General features: G+C 39.1%; 1 protein-coding gene across 6 annotated transcripts in view; it reads right to left on the bottom strand.

The window, feature by feature from the left end:
• The window catches only part of CACNA2D1 (calcium voltage-gated channel auxiliary subunit alpha2delta 1), a 423580-nt gene that overhangs the window by 339728 nt on the left and 65287 nt on the right, over positions 1-18565 (bottom strand). For all 6 annotated transcript variants that reach the window (XM_084784398.1, XM_084784399.1, XM_084784400.1 and 3 more), the window contains exon 2: positions 3024-3105. In XM_084784398.1, the coding sequence (XP_084640524.1) occupies positions 3024-3105 (82 nt within the window). The remainder of the gene's footprint in view (positions 1-3023; positions 3106-18565) is intronic.

Here is an 18565-nt window from a genome sequence, read left to right as displayed (position 1 = left end):
ATGTCTGTGTCTCACTCCCTTTCTATTACGTCAGTGGCTCTCCACCATCCTACTGCCGTGACTCTTTCATACAGTTCCTCGTGGTGTGGTGACCACAACGACAAATCATTTCATTGCTACTTCATAACTGTAATTTTGCTACTGTTATGAATAGTAATGTAAATATCTGATATACAAGATATCTGATATGCAATCCCTTAAAGGGGTCATGACCCACAAGTTGAGAATCACTGCATTAAATAAAGGCTGGGGAACAATAAGTGGAGGAATTCTCGTGACTAATCTAGCTCGCCAGATTGCGGCAGGAATGCAATCTTTGCTTCCAGAGATTGAATTAAAGGCAGGCTGCTGTGGCTGCCTGGCATGTTGTGAGCGCCGGAGACCTTAATTGTGGTTCCAGCCTTCTGAGGCAAGTGCTGAACCTACAAGGTACTTCCCTAGCCCCTAAGCTTGACCTTTAATAGAACAATAATTTACTAATGTAGGAACATTTAAAGTATGGAATTCATTTAACAATATTTATTGTTTTCCCTTGGCTAGTATTTCATGAGCCCATAAAGCAATTTTCATAAAATTGCAAAAATAATTACATTAGTAATATAGCTAATTACAGTGGCTCTTGGCCTTTGGTGTACCTATGAAGCCAGTAAAAGCTAATTACATTAGTTTAGTAGGAAGAAGCACTTTTTCTACGACAGTGACTTTCAATCCTGGGACCCAGTAAATTCTACCATGTGTTCAACTTCCGGCGGGGGGGGGTCCACCCTTCCTCTAGCACACCCCGGTGAGTGTGCACAAAGCCTTGCGCGGGATCCCCAGCACGGCATAAATCAAACAAGAGAACAGCCTGAGCAAGAGGCCTTCAATCTCAGCTCAAAGTTCACTCCCAATTTTAGAATTCTTTAGCTAATTTTAACTCTAAATTCCTATGAGAGGTTAAAAAAAAAAAAAACTAAACTCAGCTAACAAATCAACAAACAACCCCCAACTCCCACCCCATTTTCAAACATCATGACCTTTTTGCTAGAAAAAGAAATGAGTCAGGAAGGGTCGTATATCTCTTCTTGTGCTTAATACTGAGTTGTTTTTCCAGCAATGGCTCTCTCCCCTCTCCTTCCCTCCCTCTCTCTTATCCTCCAATGTTATGTATCATGTAATTCTTTATAATTCTCTGTCACTATAACAGGTGTCTCATAAACAAATAATTATCTAGACTTTATCTTCTTTATTCCATGTTGTCCTACTAACCCATCAACACCTATAGTCATCTAAGCAATCTATCCTATACAAAAAAGCATAGCAGAGACCAGGCGTGACTTTCTTTCATGATGATTTTTGAGGAAAAAGAGAGAGCAAATTCAGCATGAAAAGTTTCACACAGGAACAGCAGCAGTAGCATCAGGGAGGTCAGCAAGGTGAGAAGCTGTGAGGCTAAAGAAGGAGTGAAGGAAGGGAGGCCCCCAGCAATGGCTCATTTTTAATCTTGCCAATGAGCGTTATAAAACTTAACAGTAGAATCTGCCATTTGTCTCTGTGGTCGAATGAAAGCTTTCCCTGTAGTCAACTTAAATCTATAACAATAGAAATTAACAAAGAAAAATCTGCTTCTACAAATCCTATCCCTAAATAGAGGTTCACATACTACCTAATACACTGGCACATACTCACACATTTCTGAAGTGACTCAAAAAACTAGAGCTTACAGAGCACCCTGTATCTGTGTGCCCAAGCACTAGGGACCATCAGTACTGACGAGAAACTCAATTCATGCCCAGATATCTTGCAGACACAGGGTAAGTACCTTCTCAGAATCACAGGACTGAAAGTGGTTGCCTCAGATTTATGATTATCTACATATACATAATGACATATCCTGGTGATGGGATAGAAGTGTAAACTGAAATTCGTTTACAGTTGATACATTTCTTTTATCCCTCAAGGGTTGTCAAACAGTGTGACCAGCATCATGTGCTGGAACTGCCCTCTGTCACACACGGGCGTCACCCCCATACTGCAAAAAGTTCAGAGCTGAAAATTGTTCAGGTTTGGATTTTCAAGTTAGGGATATAGAACATAACCAAGGGATGTTACATACATTCGTGGTTTAATATCTGTATCTGTCTCCTGAAGACATTCTAAGATAATGTTTGAAGTATTTACTCAAATGGTTTTCTTTGGGAATTTCTAATATGTAAGTTAACTATATATTCCAGGTTCTCCCAAAGAAGAGTCTATGCACACAGAACATTCCTAATTGGGAAATTTAATTTGCAAAATGCCACAAACTCCAAAACTTTTTGAGCATTTCCCTTGACGTCCAGAGTAAAATTCCCTACATGACCTCATACGACTTGCTGCAGGTAAGACACGGGTGGAGTAAAAAATGACACAAAAGTTACTTTCATGTATAGGTATGTATGAATTATTAAAAAATTAATGTTTACAATTGGGTCCTAACTTAATTTTAATGTACATTAAAGCAAAATTAAAATAATAAAATAATTATCCTCAAATGTGACAATTTTCAATCTATATTCCCAACCAGAAATCTCTTTTTATATCATTTCACAGGGTAAAACACAAAGGCATCATTGTTTGACTAGGAAAACAAGATAAAGTTCCAAATTTTATATTACTTTCTTAGTAAGCAGGAACAACCTTTAGAAACACTTTTCAAATACTGTTAGCATAAAATCTATCCTCAAAGTTTGAACAAGTATTCACACTGAGGAAACCATTATGGGGATATTCTAAAATACATCCTGGAAACTGGAAGCAGAGTTTAAAAAAAAAGTGCATGGCATCTAAATCGCAATCTGGGTGGAGAGCTAACAGTTTCATTGTTAGCCATGCCATTGTGGTTTCCATTGGCCAGCAGTATGCAGGGGCTACCACAAGTCTTTGCTATGTTAAGTGCATGGGAAATCATATAGTGTCTGTAAGGTAAAGCTAGTGTCCTAAAAGGCATAGCAGCACTCAAGCTAAGGAGCAGATTAACAGAGTCCATGGCTGGAAGTACTCACATCGGCAAGCTGAGTCACGCCACTGGCTGTTTTTGCAAGTGTCACCAGGTCTTCTTGCATTTTATCCACCCATGACTTGATACTGTGGAATCAGAAGGAAAAGAGCTCTATCAGATTTCCCGCCAACAATGCTAACACAGGGATATATTATGTATGTACTTCGTATCCTTAAGGTTTGACTCTCCCTCCCAGTTCCCACTAAGATCACCTTCCCACTCCACCTTCACACTGAAAAAGACTGCTGAACTTTCTTTCCAAAAAAATGTTTGGGAGTTGTTCGTTTTTATTTGGCTCTTACAGTTGCATGTGTGTGCAGCCTTTCTGGATGCCGAAATGCTCCCAAACCAAAATGAGAAAAATGACGAGGGCATCTTGGGAATCCAGAGAGTAAACAATTGCTCACTCATAAAATTCCATGAAAATAGTTACTAAGTACAGCATTCAAAAACACATATAAACTATATCTTCTGAACATGAAACAAGTATTAGTAATAATGTCATATACTTCATCTACAACAAGTTGCAAGGTTACAAATGTCTCATGAAATAATGGCTAAAGACATTTTATTCCCCAGTGGCACTCTGGGGTTCTGAATGATTGGACCAGTATTGCAGTTTTTATAGCAGTATTTTACTTATGAAAATTATTCCTTCAGCATTTAAGTTCAAATACTTTCAGATACACTCTTGTAATTAGCGCAGTCAGTATCTCGAAACATGAAATACTAATATCAGTACAATTTAAAAGCATCTAAATCCAGACATCAGCCAATGTTCACCATTCTAACCGATGCAGTTTAATGTTCAGCTTAAAGCTCTACATACATTCCCATGTAGCATCATCGTGCTGCAAGTCTAAAATGTGTAGCCTTTTGTCCAGGCAATTTAAAGGCATATGGACAACCCAAGAAGGATGCTTAGAAGAGGGTTGATGCTTGAATTTGAACTTCGAGTATATATGCTTTGAATCAAGGAAAATGAAATATGTGGGTCTTTTCTTTCTTCAACAGTAAATTCCAACAGTTCATCAAATTATCAACTTCATTTCAGAAACAGAATAAAGGAAAGAAAGCACAACATGGAGTAGAGATCAAACAATATCTGGGAGAACACATAAAAGACAAAGAGAAGAAAGAAAAAAGGAAGATAAAGAAAGGTGGGTGGGTAGGAAGGGAGAGAGAGACAAAGAAAGGGAAAACTGAGCGTCAGTGATAAAGATAGTGAAGTGCCTATATAAAAACAGTCCAATTTACACGGGAAACAAACTGTTTAGTAAATAAAATATATTGAAACCAAGAATGCTTTAGCACAAATAAAATCAATATAAAATTTACCCAATGATTCTGTATGAATAGGAGAGAAAAGATAAATGACTACCAAAAAAATAAAATAAAATAAAATAAAATAAAATATAACTTACAGAGCCATCAAAATAAATGGTGTGGGTTATGTCACAGTTTTATAATTTATGCTATTATGAATGGGTATACATATCTGAAAATCAGTTTAAACACTAATCCAATCAGTATTAACTATTATTTTTAGATAAATAAAATTGTGCTCACTTTTGTAATTAGGAAAAAATCCCATTAGTGTATGGGCAGAAGCAAAGACTACAGACAGACCTTTCTAATTCCAGTCAGATTTCCATGGCTATACCCAGCTACTAAGTCCTAGACTCTAGAGAGAATGAATCATTTCTCAAATATAATTCCTACCGTTGACAAGTAAGAAGTGTTAGGCATGCCTTAGCTGGGGAGAGGGAAGGGGAGAAAGAGAGAGAAAGAGAATGTGAGCCTATGTGTGTGTATGTGTGTACGAGCCTGAGTGTGTGTATGCATGTGCATGTATACGTGTGTGTGTGTGTGTGTGTGTGTGTGTGTGTGTGTGTGTGTGTGTGTGTGTAGGGGCAGTGCATAGAGTCCTTTCCTGAGCACTCGTCTGCATCACCTTCACATCCAAGTGCACTGTCACTAAAGATGTTCACAGAGGCAAACCATTCACTTGTGAGCTGAGAAGCTAATTGGGACCTATCCATTCTTCTCTGCTCCAACTGAAAAGCTACCAAAAATACTTTTGAAGGGCAAGTTTTTTTAATAGATGCTTTTTTAAAAACTGTTATCTAATTTTCTTAAAATATTACAGAAGCTGGAAAAAATCAGAGACTATAACATTTACATGTAATAAATTATATCACATACCACTGAAAACATTTTCATATTCTTTATCTGTAACACTGCCTGAAAAAGCACTAGCACATGCTAGAAAGAATAGCAAAAGACAAGTTGGGTTTAAAACTAGGTCTGGGCCAAGGAGAACAAGAATAAGAAGAATGTGATGATGGGAAAATGGTTTTGGTGCCAAGAGAGAGTCATTTAACGCCTAAACACTAAGGAATCAAGGCTGGAAGGACAGATGTAGGAGAAAAACTGAGCACCAGCCCCTACTCCTTTTCATTCTTACGTGGGCTCTCTGACTGCCTCCAGGAACCCAATTAGTGTAAGAGCTAATTAACAAAAGAAAAGCATAAATGTTTTATTCATTTTCCACGTACATGGAGATTCGCACAGAGAGTGGAGGTCAACGACAAAAGACAAAGTACAACACATGTATGTGGTGGGATCAACAGGACAAAAAGAGTATCTGGACTTTGAAAACAGAAACACCAGAAACGTTACCAAGAGACAAGGGAGGGACTAGGAAAGAGTGGAAGATCAAGGTTACTTCAGATTTTCTTTATATTCGGGTTTACTTAGACTCCAATTACCCATCTCTTGTGATCAAGGCTGTTTCTCAGGTTTAATACATATAGAACACTCCTCCCAAAAGAATTTCTTTGGCTTACTAAAGGTAGGAGAAAAAAAAAGACTGGGTGGAAATATGTGACTTCAGTTAGAAATAATGAGCATGCTAAACTTGAACGTTTGAAATGACATACCATCATGAACCCCTTCAAATGTTCATGGCAGTAATTGCTTAAAAAGTGGTATTTGAAACACAAGTAGGATCTGACAAGGTTAAAGGAATTAACAATGAAGGCACTGAGAACATGAGTAATAGGCTTTTTCCTTCTCTGGGTGATGCAGATTTTGGCCAAGTTACACCAGATTAAAGCAGATAAAGGCAAGTTTAGCAGGCACTGCTTCTGGGAGTGGGATCACCAATCTCAAAGATCAGGGCTGAGGAAGTCTTTTTCTTTGACTAGGGCAGGAAAGTTTTGTAAACTGTAGGCGAGAGGTGATGACAGGTCAGCTAGGAGCTGGGTTTGTGCCCAAGTATGGTCAAGATCTGAGCACTTAGGCTCAGCCACTTGGGTGGCTGTCAGCAGCAGGAGAGGAAGATGCGAGAGCTGCCAAGAACGTAGCACTGGGCTCTTGAGCCCTTCCTTTGTTCCCAGGCATCCCAGGGCCTGCAGGGTTGGAGAAGGAAGGCAGATAGGGTTTGCCAACGTGTGCAGGGTCAAGCAGAGGTTCCAGCAAAAGAATGGTGTTCTCAAGTCAATTCATCAAGTTTTACTAGTTGGAGACCATCCTAATGCTTAGGTAATGAAGTGACAGGAATTGGGCATGGGGGTAATTCAGCCAAAAACATGCTATAAGCCAACTCTTTAGTGATATTATTGAAGATTCTGTTTGTATGCCCAAATATGATCGGGACATTAGAAGATGAGGAGCTGAGCAGTAACAAGATCCAGTAGATGCCTACAAACATGGGACTATAAATATTCCTAACACCAAGTAGATAGGGGTTGGAGGGCAGGGCAGAAAAAGAGAGGGTGGAGATGGGAGCTTAAAATTCACAATTACTCAGTTAACTCAATAATAGTAAATGGAAGGCAGGGGAAAGGTGGGGAAGCTACATGGAAGCAATTAGCTCAATGACATTCTGATGTAGGCACAAGACTACAGGTACATTGGAACACACCTAGTAGAAGAACTGATAGGTGGTTTGGGAAGTTTCTCAGGAGCAGATGGGCAGTAGGCATTTGGCTACATGGTTATCAAAGGAAAATTCAGAACAGGGTAGCAGGCACTGGATAGGTTAGAGGCTTCCACAACTTGGTCTCTGCTGGTTTGTTTCTGTTTTGGTGAGTTGCTGGAAATTGATCCCAGGACCTTGCACATGCTGGCCAGGTGCTCTACTGCTGAGCTCCACCCTATCAATGATTTTGCTTTTGTTGAATCCTTGGTGCTTTTCAGAGACCTGAATGTAACGGGTTCAGACCTGTCAGAAGTAAAGCCTGCATGAAATACAAAGGTTGGTGGTTACAGTACCTAGCAAGGGCATGGGCAAATCAATGGAGTCAAGTACTAGGAAGGAAATAAACAATAATTAGAAAGCTGAAGGCAACCATTAATAAGCGAGTAGGGGGTATGAGTTGTGACAAGAAAACAAAGAAAGGGACCAGAGAAGCTCTGAGACCAGATGAAACAATTTCCAAGGATCACAGATCTACATGAAGTCACCCCCCCCAAAAAAGCCAGAGAAGAGTTGTCTACTTTATCATGGAGTGGTATGAGAGGTAGTGTAGAGTCTGAAAAGGAATGGCGGAGGCCTTGGGGCTCCCATTTGTTTGTTTGTTTGTTTAACAAGATAGAGCTATGGACCTGTTTCTATGTAAAAGGTGAACAGAAAAGTGGAGGATATGCCAGAGAGACCACATCATTTATTGGCAATGATGGAGATGGTATACACTATCCTAAAGGCGCTCTTCTCCTACGCTTATCCTCTGAAGACTGCTATGGTCCAAGTGTCCCGAATCACAGACACATCAAAATCTTCCTGCGGTAAAGAATAGCAGAAGCAAAGAGACCATGAAGACCATCTCCAGGTTGTTGGTGTCCGCCCATTGTTGCCTGTGGTCCTGCAGTCCTCCTTCAGAGAAGCATCTTCATTTTCTCAAGGTTTCTGTGTCGCTAAAATATTTTGTTGCCCGTTAATTTGCATGATGTTCTTTTATTAATCTCTGTGTTCTAATAGTACTGTTTTAGCTTCATTCTCCAGTTGCGTTGATAAAACATGAAAGAATTCTGGCCAGTTTGAGAATGCCAAGCAGAGGCCCATCTCTTAGGCACATGTATATTCTTTCAAGACAGCAATTGACACAAACCACCATAGACTCTGAGACATGACTTTCACAATATTTTTTTAAAAAATTCTAGCATTCAACACACAGACTTTATCATAAACATGAGAAGGTAAAAAAGTGTGGAATGAATTCAGAAATGGCAAAATAAACAGGGAAATGATGCATGGTTGTACAGGAAGATACTTCTTCCATGAAAACTGGAAGGAAAATGTTACAACTCTTCAGACAAGTGGAAACAAATAGAAGGACTAGAGAAAGCGTTGAGATCACTAGCTCCACTTCATTTGCTATGTAAGGAAGTGGAAAGCTCTCTGTTTACTGACAGTGGGCCTTCAGCTTGGGAGTTACTGGAACGATGACTGAAGAGGAATAAGACGTTGAACCACACAGGAAGACATCCTGTTCACTGATGCTGGTCAGCATGGCTATGTGTACACCTCCCCAGCACAGGCGGCATACAACAAACAGGATTCCATGACTGTGGGGCAGGTACCAGCAGGTGTGAAAGGAGGGCAAGGAAAGGGAAATTGAAGGTTCTAGCCATTTGAAGATCTCTACGGAATCTAAACAGTAAAGACTGCTACAATATTCATTAACGTGTCAATACTATAATCATAAAGTTCTAAACCCTTCATCTATGAAAGCAAAGACCCTATAAAAGTATTACAATGAAAACCCTGTGTATTAGAAATTTTGGAAATTTTCTCATTTTTTTAAAAACAGCTTTTAAGCTGTTATCCTAATAGCTTTATAAAAAGGTCTTGCTGTTCATAATAAAGAACGCACATTGCCAGAGCACACATATTTCACTTTCAATCATTTTAAAAAACACATTTATACTTTCAAAGAACAAATGCTTGAGCTGGAAATGTAGCTCAGTGGTCGAATCTTCTTAGATTAGGGAGATGGCTCAGTTAGGAGAAAGTACTTGCCATATGACCACTAGCAACTGAGTTCAGATGCTCAAGCTCTTAGCTGGGTGCGGTGGTGCTGCCTTTAATACCAGGAGTCGGGAGGCAGAGACAGGCAGATCTCTGTGGATCCAAGGCCATCTTGGTCTAAACAAAATTGTCCGAATATCTAAAGTGTTAGTTCTATAATTCCAAATTAAAATGTTTATAGAGTGTCATAGCAAAAAAGCAAGCATTGTAATTCTCCTAGGTCCTGAGAGTACATTTCACAGTTACTAGCAAGATTCCAAGTGTTTAATGTTCTCTACAGAGTCAGTGTGACAGGAAACACCCACCAATATACCTACTAAGATGAGGCAAGTATTTTATTGAATAAGTAAAATATTATTTATGCCTATGGCATTTTATGGTTTACAAATGGCCAAAATTCTAAAAAGACAACATATAAATGTTTTATTTTCATGTAGTTTGATAGAATAAAGCAGCTCTTAAATTAATGTTCTTTCTGAGGGTCAATTTGCAGGTGACATAACATCTTTCAAAATAGTCTATTCTCAAAAAGAAAGAAAAATGATAATCCATTTCACTTTGTACATATTTGAGGAACTTCAAGCTCAGAAAAGCACAAATTATATCCCATTTAATCTATTGTAAAGTGCAACAGTTCAGTAGAAAGTGTCAAGCTATCGATTTAATTGTTTTAAAAGCTAAGCCAAGGAAAGAATTTGCTTGGTTAGAAGAATGGAGTCAGAGCGAGGGCTATGAACTGCTCTAAGAACTTGACCCCAATGACAACTGTGCTTCTTTCTATGTCGGTGTGGGCAAGTCCTGTGTAAAAATAAGTGAAATATCTAAAATCACTGCTATTAGTAGGGAGAAAATGCTGAAATAGATACATCCTTTTGCATTTGCTCCACTACCAATTACCATGGAGACAAAAGAATGTGGGCCTCAGCACAGAGCAAAGGGAAGAGGACTTGCCTTGCTGCAGTGATGGCTGTAGCAAGGCAGTGATGCCAAGAGGCTCCTGGACCACTGCAGGCCCTTACCTGGGGCAATTCTCTGCCTGTGCCTTCTCCTGGGGCAATCCTCTGCCTGTGCGTTTTCCTGAGGCAATTCTCTGCCTGTGCCTTTACTTTTAAGCAAAAATTTTGTATTTAACCCTGATGAAATGAAAGACACCATAATGTTTTAAGGAGCAAGGAATAATTAAAATGCCTAAATAGCCATTTCAACTGTGCCAACCCATAAATATCATGTTCATAAATGTAAGTAATAAGATATTTCAAAAGTAAAGTGTTCTATTAGCTATAATTATTTTACCAATGACAAGCTACTTTTATTTTTGTTATATAATAAACCACCCATGGTGTCCCTGCAATTGAGTAAAAATAGCATTAAGTAACACAAAGATTTAAGAGGCACACAAATTTACTATATATGCATTTCTTAAAACATGGTAACAATATGCAGGTGAGTATGCATGTCTGCGTGTAATAAAATCACTTGTAATCTACTTTATGTCATAGGATGGTTGGGAGATGGGGAAGATGCTCATTTCTGAAATTACTGGCAATTCAAGCATTTTCAGTAACACTGCTGCTTTCTCAGAAGGAAGCTCCTTCCACTTGTGAGATGCGGGGGGATTCAATTTTTATTTTATCCAGAGGAATCCTGGGAAAATGAGAGAAGAATGTGATCACACTAACCAGAGTGGAAAAGAAAAAGGCCTGGGAGTAGAAAACAAAGCTGTGTCAATAGTAAACCTCATTTCCTGCCAGTCCTCTATCCGTGCCTCTGTTTTTCACTGGCCTTTGCCTGAGTGTGTGTGAATCCACTTTACAGTTAGTCATAGTCTCAGTTTTCAAAGAGCAGAAAAGGCTTCCTGAAGCCGACTCTGTCTGTCATCCTGGACTCATTTTGTTTTATCTGCATGTTTTAAATTGGTTGGTTAATAGTTTCTGCCTAAACTGCTGTAATTCGTTTCCGGATTCCAAATGAATAAGCAAAATGTTTTCCGGTGGACATTAGAGTCCCATGTTAGCTAGCTGGGGAGTGGGAGGCAGGGGTGGGGCGGGTGGGGGTCACATGTGGGATTTGCTCCCTGCAGCCCTGAGCCTTTCCTTTGCCTTTTGTCGTTCAGCACCACAGTTGGTTACAACCTCCAGCACCATCCCTGCAGAGCCTGATGCCAACTGGGATGTCCCACACGGCCACGCAATCTGCTGCTGGTGTTTCTATGAACCAAATGAGCTGACTTAACAGTTGCTCATTACAAATCCCCATTCATTTTAGTGAGGACCTCTCCTGTCATTTTTTTCATTTGTGTTTTTCCTTGGCCACTGCAAACGAGTTCACAAAATTTAGTTTAATCTAATGTTAAGCACATAAGCATTATTTAATGTCATGACAAAAACCTCTTCGTGTCCTTTTCGCTCAGTGATTATATGTGCAATCAAATATCCCTAGTCCTGCAAACTCCTAAAATGCTTATTAACATTGGGACACCAATCTACATGAAAACACTTCTCCCCCATTAGGCTTTGTCTCTGCAGGCACTTTGGACGCCTCACAAACATGTTACTTTGTCCCATTTTATAATCATGTTTCCTGCTAGCTGAAATCTTAACTTAATTTCTTCAGTCTCACCCCCATTGCCCAAACCATCCTGTCAGGCTGTTTCAGGTTGTTCTTCTTTTAAACTAAAGTCTTCAAAACCTCTTAAATGGTTCTTCCTTGATTTTCCTAAGCTATATCCAGCCTGTCCTACAGAGTTTCAGGCAGTGATGGACTGTTCTGGATCAGCACTGCATGCAAAACACCACTCATAGATGGGCCATGTAATTCTGTGTAGTGACATCTCAGAAAACATGCATATGTATCCTTATACATATGGAGTGCAGATTCAGAAAACAACTAATTGGACTTTCAGCATGTACATTTCAGGGACTATTCTGACTGCACTGTTTGCACAAAGTCTTCAACTATTACAAATGTCTACTGAGATAAATTCTAACTCTCTTATTTTACAGGTGAAGAATTGGGTATAATGACCTTAAGTTGCCTAAAATTACTCAAAGAAGCAAACTAGTTTGTTCTTTAAAAAGGAACAGAATTCTCACTCATTTCAAATTCTAGGATCTGAAACATTGGTATTCTAATCATCACACATTACAGGAGCCCTCAATTCTGGCCATAACTTCTGTTTTATAGATTATGATAGCCATGGGTTCAAATTCTATTTCACACACATAAAAAAGGTAAAAATGACATTTACAGAAGTCTTTATTTTTACATAGAAAGAAAAAAATGTGCTTTCATTACTAACAAAACCACCAAAAACCTATATATTTTCTTCTTTCCCACACAGTATAATGTATGTATGTGGTTACATACATGTGAGAATTCTTTCAAATTGAGTCTTTTGAGGCTTCCTCTGAATTAACAAAGTAAACAAGCACTATCTATGTTATTTACAGCCAAAAACTGGGTTACTTTCATTAGCATAACACAAAATTGTTGGGGTTAGACACTAGGTCGATAGAAGGAAAGTCCCACATTGCTCACAGCACACACACACACACACACACACACACACACACTTGATGTGATGTAGAAGGTTAAGTGTAGAATCTACTTCAATGTGCGCCTTAGTATAAAATACCCTAAAAACAACAGTAGGAGTTTAGCGAGAAATGGACAAACATGGCTGCTTCACCCAGCCTTCATTATTTTCATGATGCGAGTTCACAAACACAAACAAATGCGTGGACTTAAAAGCCAGGCCCAGACTGGCTGGTGGGGGTGCTTCTTTTAAATACAGCCCACGGGATAATTTATCTGACAGCTGTTCCAGGGCAGAGTTTACTTAACAATCAAAAGCTGTCAAAGCAGATACATTAACTTGCAAATAAGAAAGACTATAACTCAGTCTCTGAAGAACAGAATCAGAGAATGCTGCAAGTTTAGTTCACCTCCAATATGCGTAACCTTTTTTTCTGGAGTACAGTGAACTGGACAACCAGGAATGAAACCTTCCAACGTGAGATGGGAAATAAATGCCCAGCCAGAAAAGATATTGCAATTTAATTGCTTTCAACCTTTTTGACCCCCAGAATGTGGTTTGTTGACCCTCTTTGGCTGAGCAGCGCATGTGCTGCCCAGCACACAGAGGCCATTCCAAACAGAAGGTTCCTTCATGGACAAGAATTACATCCAGCTTCCTCTTCTGAGCTGTCCAATACACACAGTACCAAAATTTTGTTTTTGTTTTTTATTCAGCTATATTTCCCTATTAACACCATAAACTTTTAAAAAAGAGAATAAGTTTTTCCGAGTCAATTTTTTTAAAGTTCAAATAGACAAAGACAGGGAACTAACACTGGCTGCAGTAGCGGGGAATAGGATGTGCATCTTTAGAGATGTTGGGGTCCAAAAAACCAAAACACCTCACGCAATCACAAGAGTCCCACAAAGCAAGATTTGTATTTGAGTTAAGCCACAAAAACTGACCAGTCAGAGACAACAGCACAGACTCTGGAGCTGCCTGTGTCTTTATCTTAGTGTTCATCTTAGTGTTTAAGCGGATGACAGAATCTTATTTTACTCAGGCAGCCACTAACTGATTGATCGGGGCCACAGAACAGAATTGGGAGCTGAACTTTGACCCCTGAGAGAAATTGCACAGAATTTTAAAATGATGGAATCCCAAAGCAAAGGGAAGTGGGGCAGGGTGTAGCAAGTGTGGCAGGCTGTAGCATTGTCGAATCACAATTTGACACAAGGGGCTGAGCAAGGGAATAAACATGGGCGACCTGGCCTTATCCAGGCCACCTAGTTTCAGGATCATAGACTCAACTTTCGTAGTCAAGTCTCCTCCTGAACTTTTGGCCTGGGATTCAAGATGATAAGGGAACAAAGGTGTGGACAGTCTGCACAGAGCCAATAACGGCATGGTAGGCAATGCATTTATGACTTATGTGCCTTAGTTTAGATGATCAGCAACTTCCCATTACACATCTTTTGCTGGTTAACAGACAAACATGTAACACCTCAAGAATCAGGTTAGGAGTTGGTTCTGGGCTCTGAGAATATGACCTTACTTTTATCCCTGCCTGTAAGATAGAGGTTGTTCTTGAGGTGGCTAGATTTGGGCAACTGTCTCCTAACAGAGATATAATGTACAGCATGTGATGAAATTGAAATATTTCATTTCACTCAAGATTTAGTTGACCAGATTTCAGTTAGTTCTTATCATGCACAAAAACTAATAGTGAAACAATGGCTATCTATCTGTAGGACCTTATAGCATCAAGTAATATTGAAAATAACTAATATGCTCTGTTTTAAAAAATAATTTTTTGCTTACTTAATAGCAAAAGGCCAAAAGTTTCAATACTGTTAAATAATCCCTTTCAAAAAGTGATTGTTTGATAAAAGAGTCCTGCAATAAATACTAAAGACATGGAAAAATTAATGCCTCTAATTGCCTTTCCAAATTATATAACCTTTGCAAATATTTAAATAACAATATTATATGACAACCTTTCATACAATGAAAAGTAGGTCAAAACCTAAGCATTTCAATATATATATGGGTGAAAAAGCATCTTACATAACTGTATCTAAATGGAGTTTCTATGTTACATTCTTGGTGAATTTAAGATATGCCGTAAGGCATGGTTCGTGTATGTACAGTTGCTGAGGAGCCCTTGTCAATTCAAACTAAAATATTTAAGTTAAGCATTCAACATTAAATGATTCACTAAAAAGATAGGAGAGACTCCATCCTTCCAGGCATAATTTCTTCATTACAAGCAAAGGACAAGACTTACTAAAAGCCTGGGCTTCTCAGAGAAGGTCTCATTGGTGTCGCTGTTTATATCTTTAAGTTGATAATTACAAGAAAAGACTACGTTCCAGGACCGCATTGAATTTAAAATACAGGACAGGATACAAAAGGTCCTGAGAGAAGATGACGGTGTCAAGCTTGTGTTTAAGCCCAGGCTTTAATGTCCACACAACATAGCTCATCATTATGAAGTATGACAGAATCAGGGAGTCGGTGCATGAGGCCTGCATCATGCAGATGAATGGTTGCAGTCTCCTGATTTTGTTCTCATTATTAGTCATCCTGAGATTGTTCCTAATGTTCCATTCAGAGCATGTTCCAATGTGGATTTCAATAAGACATTTTTAAACAGATCACCAAGCTTTGTAGTATCACAGCCTGAAGACTTCCAAAGCCAGATCTGTGAATCACAGGTGACTCAGCAGCCTCCCACAAGCCTACCAGTCCTTATATTCTCTTCCAAATGTTCCTCTATACAGAGAAGCTGAGTGTCCTCAAATGCAAAGGCACCTGAAAGGCACCTGTGGGGAGAATTCACTGCAAAGGTTCTAGAACACCTTGGAGAAACAGCAAAGGGGAAAAGGCACCATTGCCCCTCACCCCCACCCCACCAAGACCTGCAGCCCTGAAGGACACTTTCTCCTAACCATGGTCCATTTGCCCAAAGTGCTGCATCACCCTCATGTCTCTTGATCACATCAGGGAAATGGTAGCTTTGCCACCATGTACTCAACATTTTACCACCTTAAAAATATCTATCTCCTAAAGTTTCTCCTCCAGTTACTGCCAACAATAAGCATTATTTTCATACGTAGGAATTGCCCAAGCAAACGCTTTTATCTTCTAGTCTAGTTGCTATTTAATATAAACCTCTCTTATATCTGATGTATGAATATTACCATATTAATTCTCCTCAGTGATTCCTAGGAAAGAGATTCATTTCTTTTCTAATAATAATGTTTTATTTTGCAGACAAAATTATACAAGAAAAATAATGGCCTAATATTATGAATTACTATATTATCAAAATTATAAACATATGTATGTAAATATGTAAATATGTAAATATACATTTCCCCACTTTATTATTGTTATATGATATTGGAATTTTCAAGCAAAATTATGAAAATCCAAGAAAAATAATTAAAATCATGTTCTCTCAATTGTTAATGCCCACTGTCGTAGTTTCATTTTAGTTGCTGTGATAAAAATACATGGGCAAAAAGCAACTTAGGGGAGAAATGAGTTTGTTTCAGCTTACAATTTCAGATAATAATCATCACTGTGTAGAAGTTAATGCACAAACTTTGAACAGCTAGTTATATCAGAGCCACAGTCAAGAGTAGGGGGAACTTATTTGATGGATACTCATTTGCTTGCATGCCTATGTTTAGCGTAATTTCTCTACTTGTATAACATTCAGAATCAAGTGCCCAGGCCATGCTATCACTCGCAGTGGGCTGGATCTCCCTACAACAATTAACAACTAAGACAGTGCCATACACATACACCGCTCACATACCAACCCAAGGTAGACAATCCCTAATTGAGAATCTTTTCAGTGATTCAAGTTGACAATTAAAGCTAGCCATCACACCCACCAGAAAGCATGTGTATAACATCTTAAATATTTTATATATTATGCAGCTGCTGGTACAATTTTCCATCAGTTAATTAAAATAAAGTGAGCAAACTAGGTAGAGATGTATAAAGGACAAAGTGAGACCTCACATTTTCATCCTGTTATTGGAAAAACAATTCATAGCTAAGGGCAAAAACATTTATCATAAACTACTAAAAATGTCCTGTGTCACTGACCAGATCTAGTCAAGTATTATACACTGGGGTGGATCCCTTGGGTTCTAGAATGGCATAGCCTGACATGCTTGCCAGTCTCTTCAGAACCTGAGGCTGAGGAAGACCAACGGTTAGTGTTCAAAAGCGAAGGTGAAGTCAGGAAACTAAACAAGGTCTTCCCAGAAAACAGTAGTTTAGAGAGGCTTGACAGAAAGAGTACATAGCACTAAAATGTGCAAAAGTTAAAGGTGGGGACCAGATATAAATGTTGCTTCTTATTTCCTCAGATGAGGGGACGCAGTGGGAGCTGCAGTGAAGCTTTGAGAATACACGGCTTGCGCTGAACCCAGAGAGTTTCTAACTAACTATTCCTAATCCTAAGCCTGGAAACTTCAATCCTCCATACAATAAAATCTTCTGCAAGCCTGGGCCTCGAAAGCCTCAGGTCCCAGCTTCCATCTGCTAACCTAGGCCTGGAACATTTTCAGCCTCTGAGACTTACTGCCGAATCAGCTTACTCTTTCTCATTCTTCCTGAGCTCAGGCCGCCTTGTTCAACTCAGCTGATCTGGCTCAAAACTCCTCTCCAAGCTGACTGACTCAAGTTGGCTTCTCTGTGCTTCTCAGTGTATTGCTCTGCTTGGGAAAACTGCCTCTGAACTCCAAAAACTGAACTGCATGCACTCAACTGCATTCAACTGAACTGTACTGAACTCACCTCCCTCTCTCGCTGTGCACTGCTCTTAAGTCGCCTCTCTTTCCTGTCAGTTCTCATGAGAGTTGGGAATAGCCTATCTGTGACTATTCTGTCAAATCTTTCCCTGATTCATCACTTTGTCTTCCTCTCAATTAGATGTCATTGTTTGGGATTAAAGATGTTTACCATAGGCATGTCTCTATTCCAGTCAGAGGAATTAAAGGTGTGTACTATGGCATGTCTGTATTCTAGCCAGATCACATTGACCTAGGTCTTTAGATGGATCCCTTGCCAGAGTAGCTATGTTTCTGGGTTGAAATACCTATACAGAAATTAAATCACTATGGAGGCCAAGATGAAGGCAAGAATCTAGCAATCACTGAAAATAAAGCAAACAAATTCAAAATTGTGATAAAAACTCAACCAGCTTCAAAATGATTCAAGATTTTAATTTTTCAGTTTGTGTGTGTGCATGTGTGTATAACATCTGGGAATGTGGTTTCTGTGTGTTTATGTATATCAAGACTGTGGGGGAGGGTGTATGTGCATGTTTATATCTTACATACAGCAGTTTGTGTGTACAGACGTTTATTAGGCCTGTGGTTTGTGTGTGTGTGTGTGTGTGTGTGTGTGTGTGTGTGTTTTGTATTTTTCTAGGTGTGTGTATAGGTGTATATTTGTCTATCAGGAGTGTGTATATATATATATATATATATATATATATATATATATATGCAGGTAAGGTGAATGTGTTCTATTGTTAGTTCTCTCCTCCTGCCTTTATGCCATCTGGGAATAAAATTTAGATAACCAGACCTGCCAAACAAGAACCCTTATCACTAAGCATCTCTTCAGCTCCATTAAAAAGCTTTAAAGGAATCAACAAAGTCAAGTCTTCCTATGATTAAAAGGGAAAATGGAAAAAAAAAAACAACCTTAGGAGAAGTGTCTCAGAAGTTGTTGAAGTGGGTTTTCTTTATTACATTAGTCTCTTTGTTCTCTCTCTCTCTCTCTCTCTCTCTCTCTCTCTCTCTCTCTCTCTCTCTCTCTCTCTCCATGTTGTATGTTGTGGATGCACACATGACAATACACACAACATATCAAGGCCAAAGGATAACTTGCAAAAATCCATTTTTTATCCACCAGGTGCAATCTAGGGACCCAAGTTGTCCATATTGGCAGCAAGAACCTTTACCTG

This window comes from Acomys minous, assembly GCF_964271855.1.
Source record: "Acomys minous genome assembly, chromosome: 6".
NCBI classification, from domain to species: domain Eukaryota; kingdom Metazoa; phylum Chordata; class Mammalia; order Rodentia; family Muridae; genus Acomys; species Acomys minous.
This window is presented reverse-complemented; position numbering and strand designations above follow the sequence as displayed.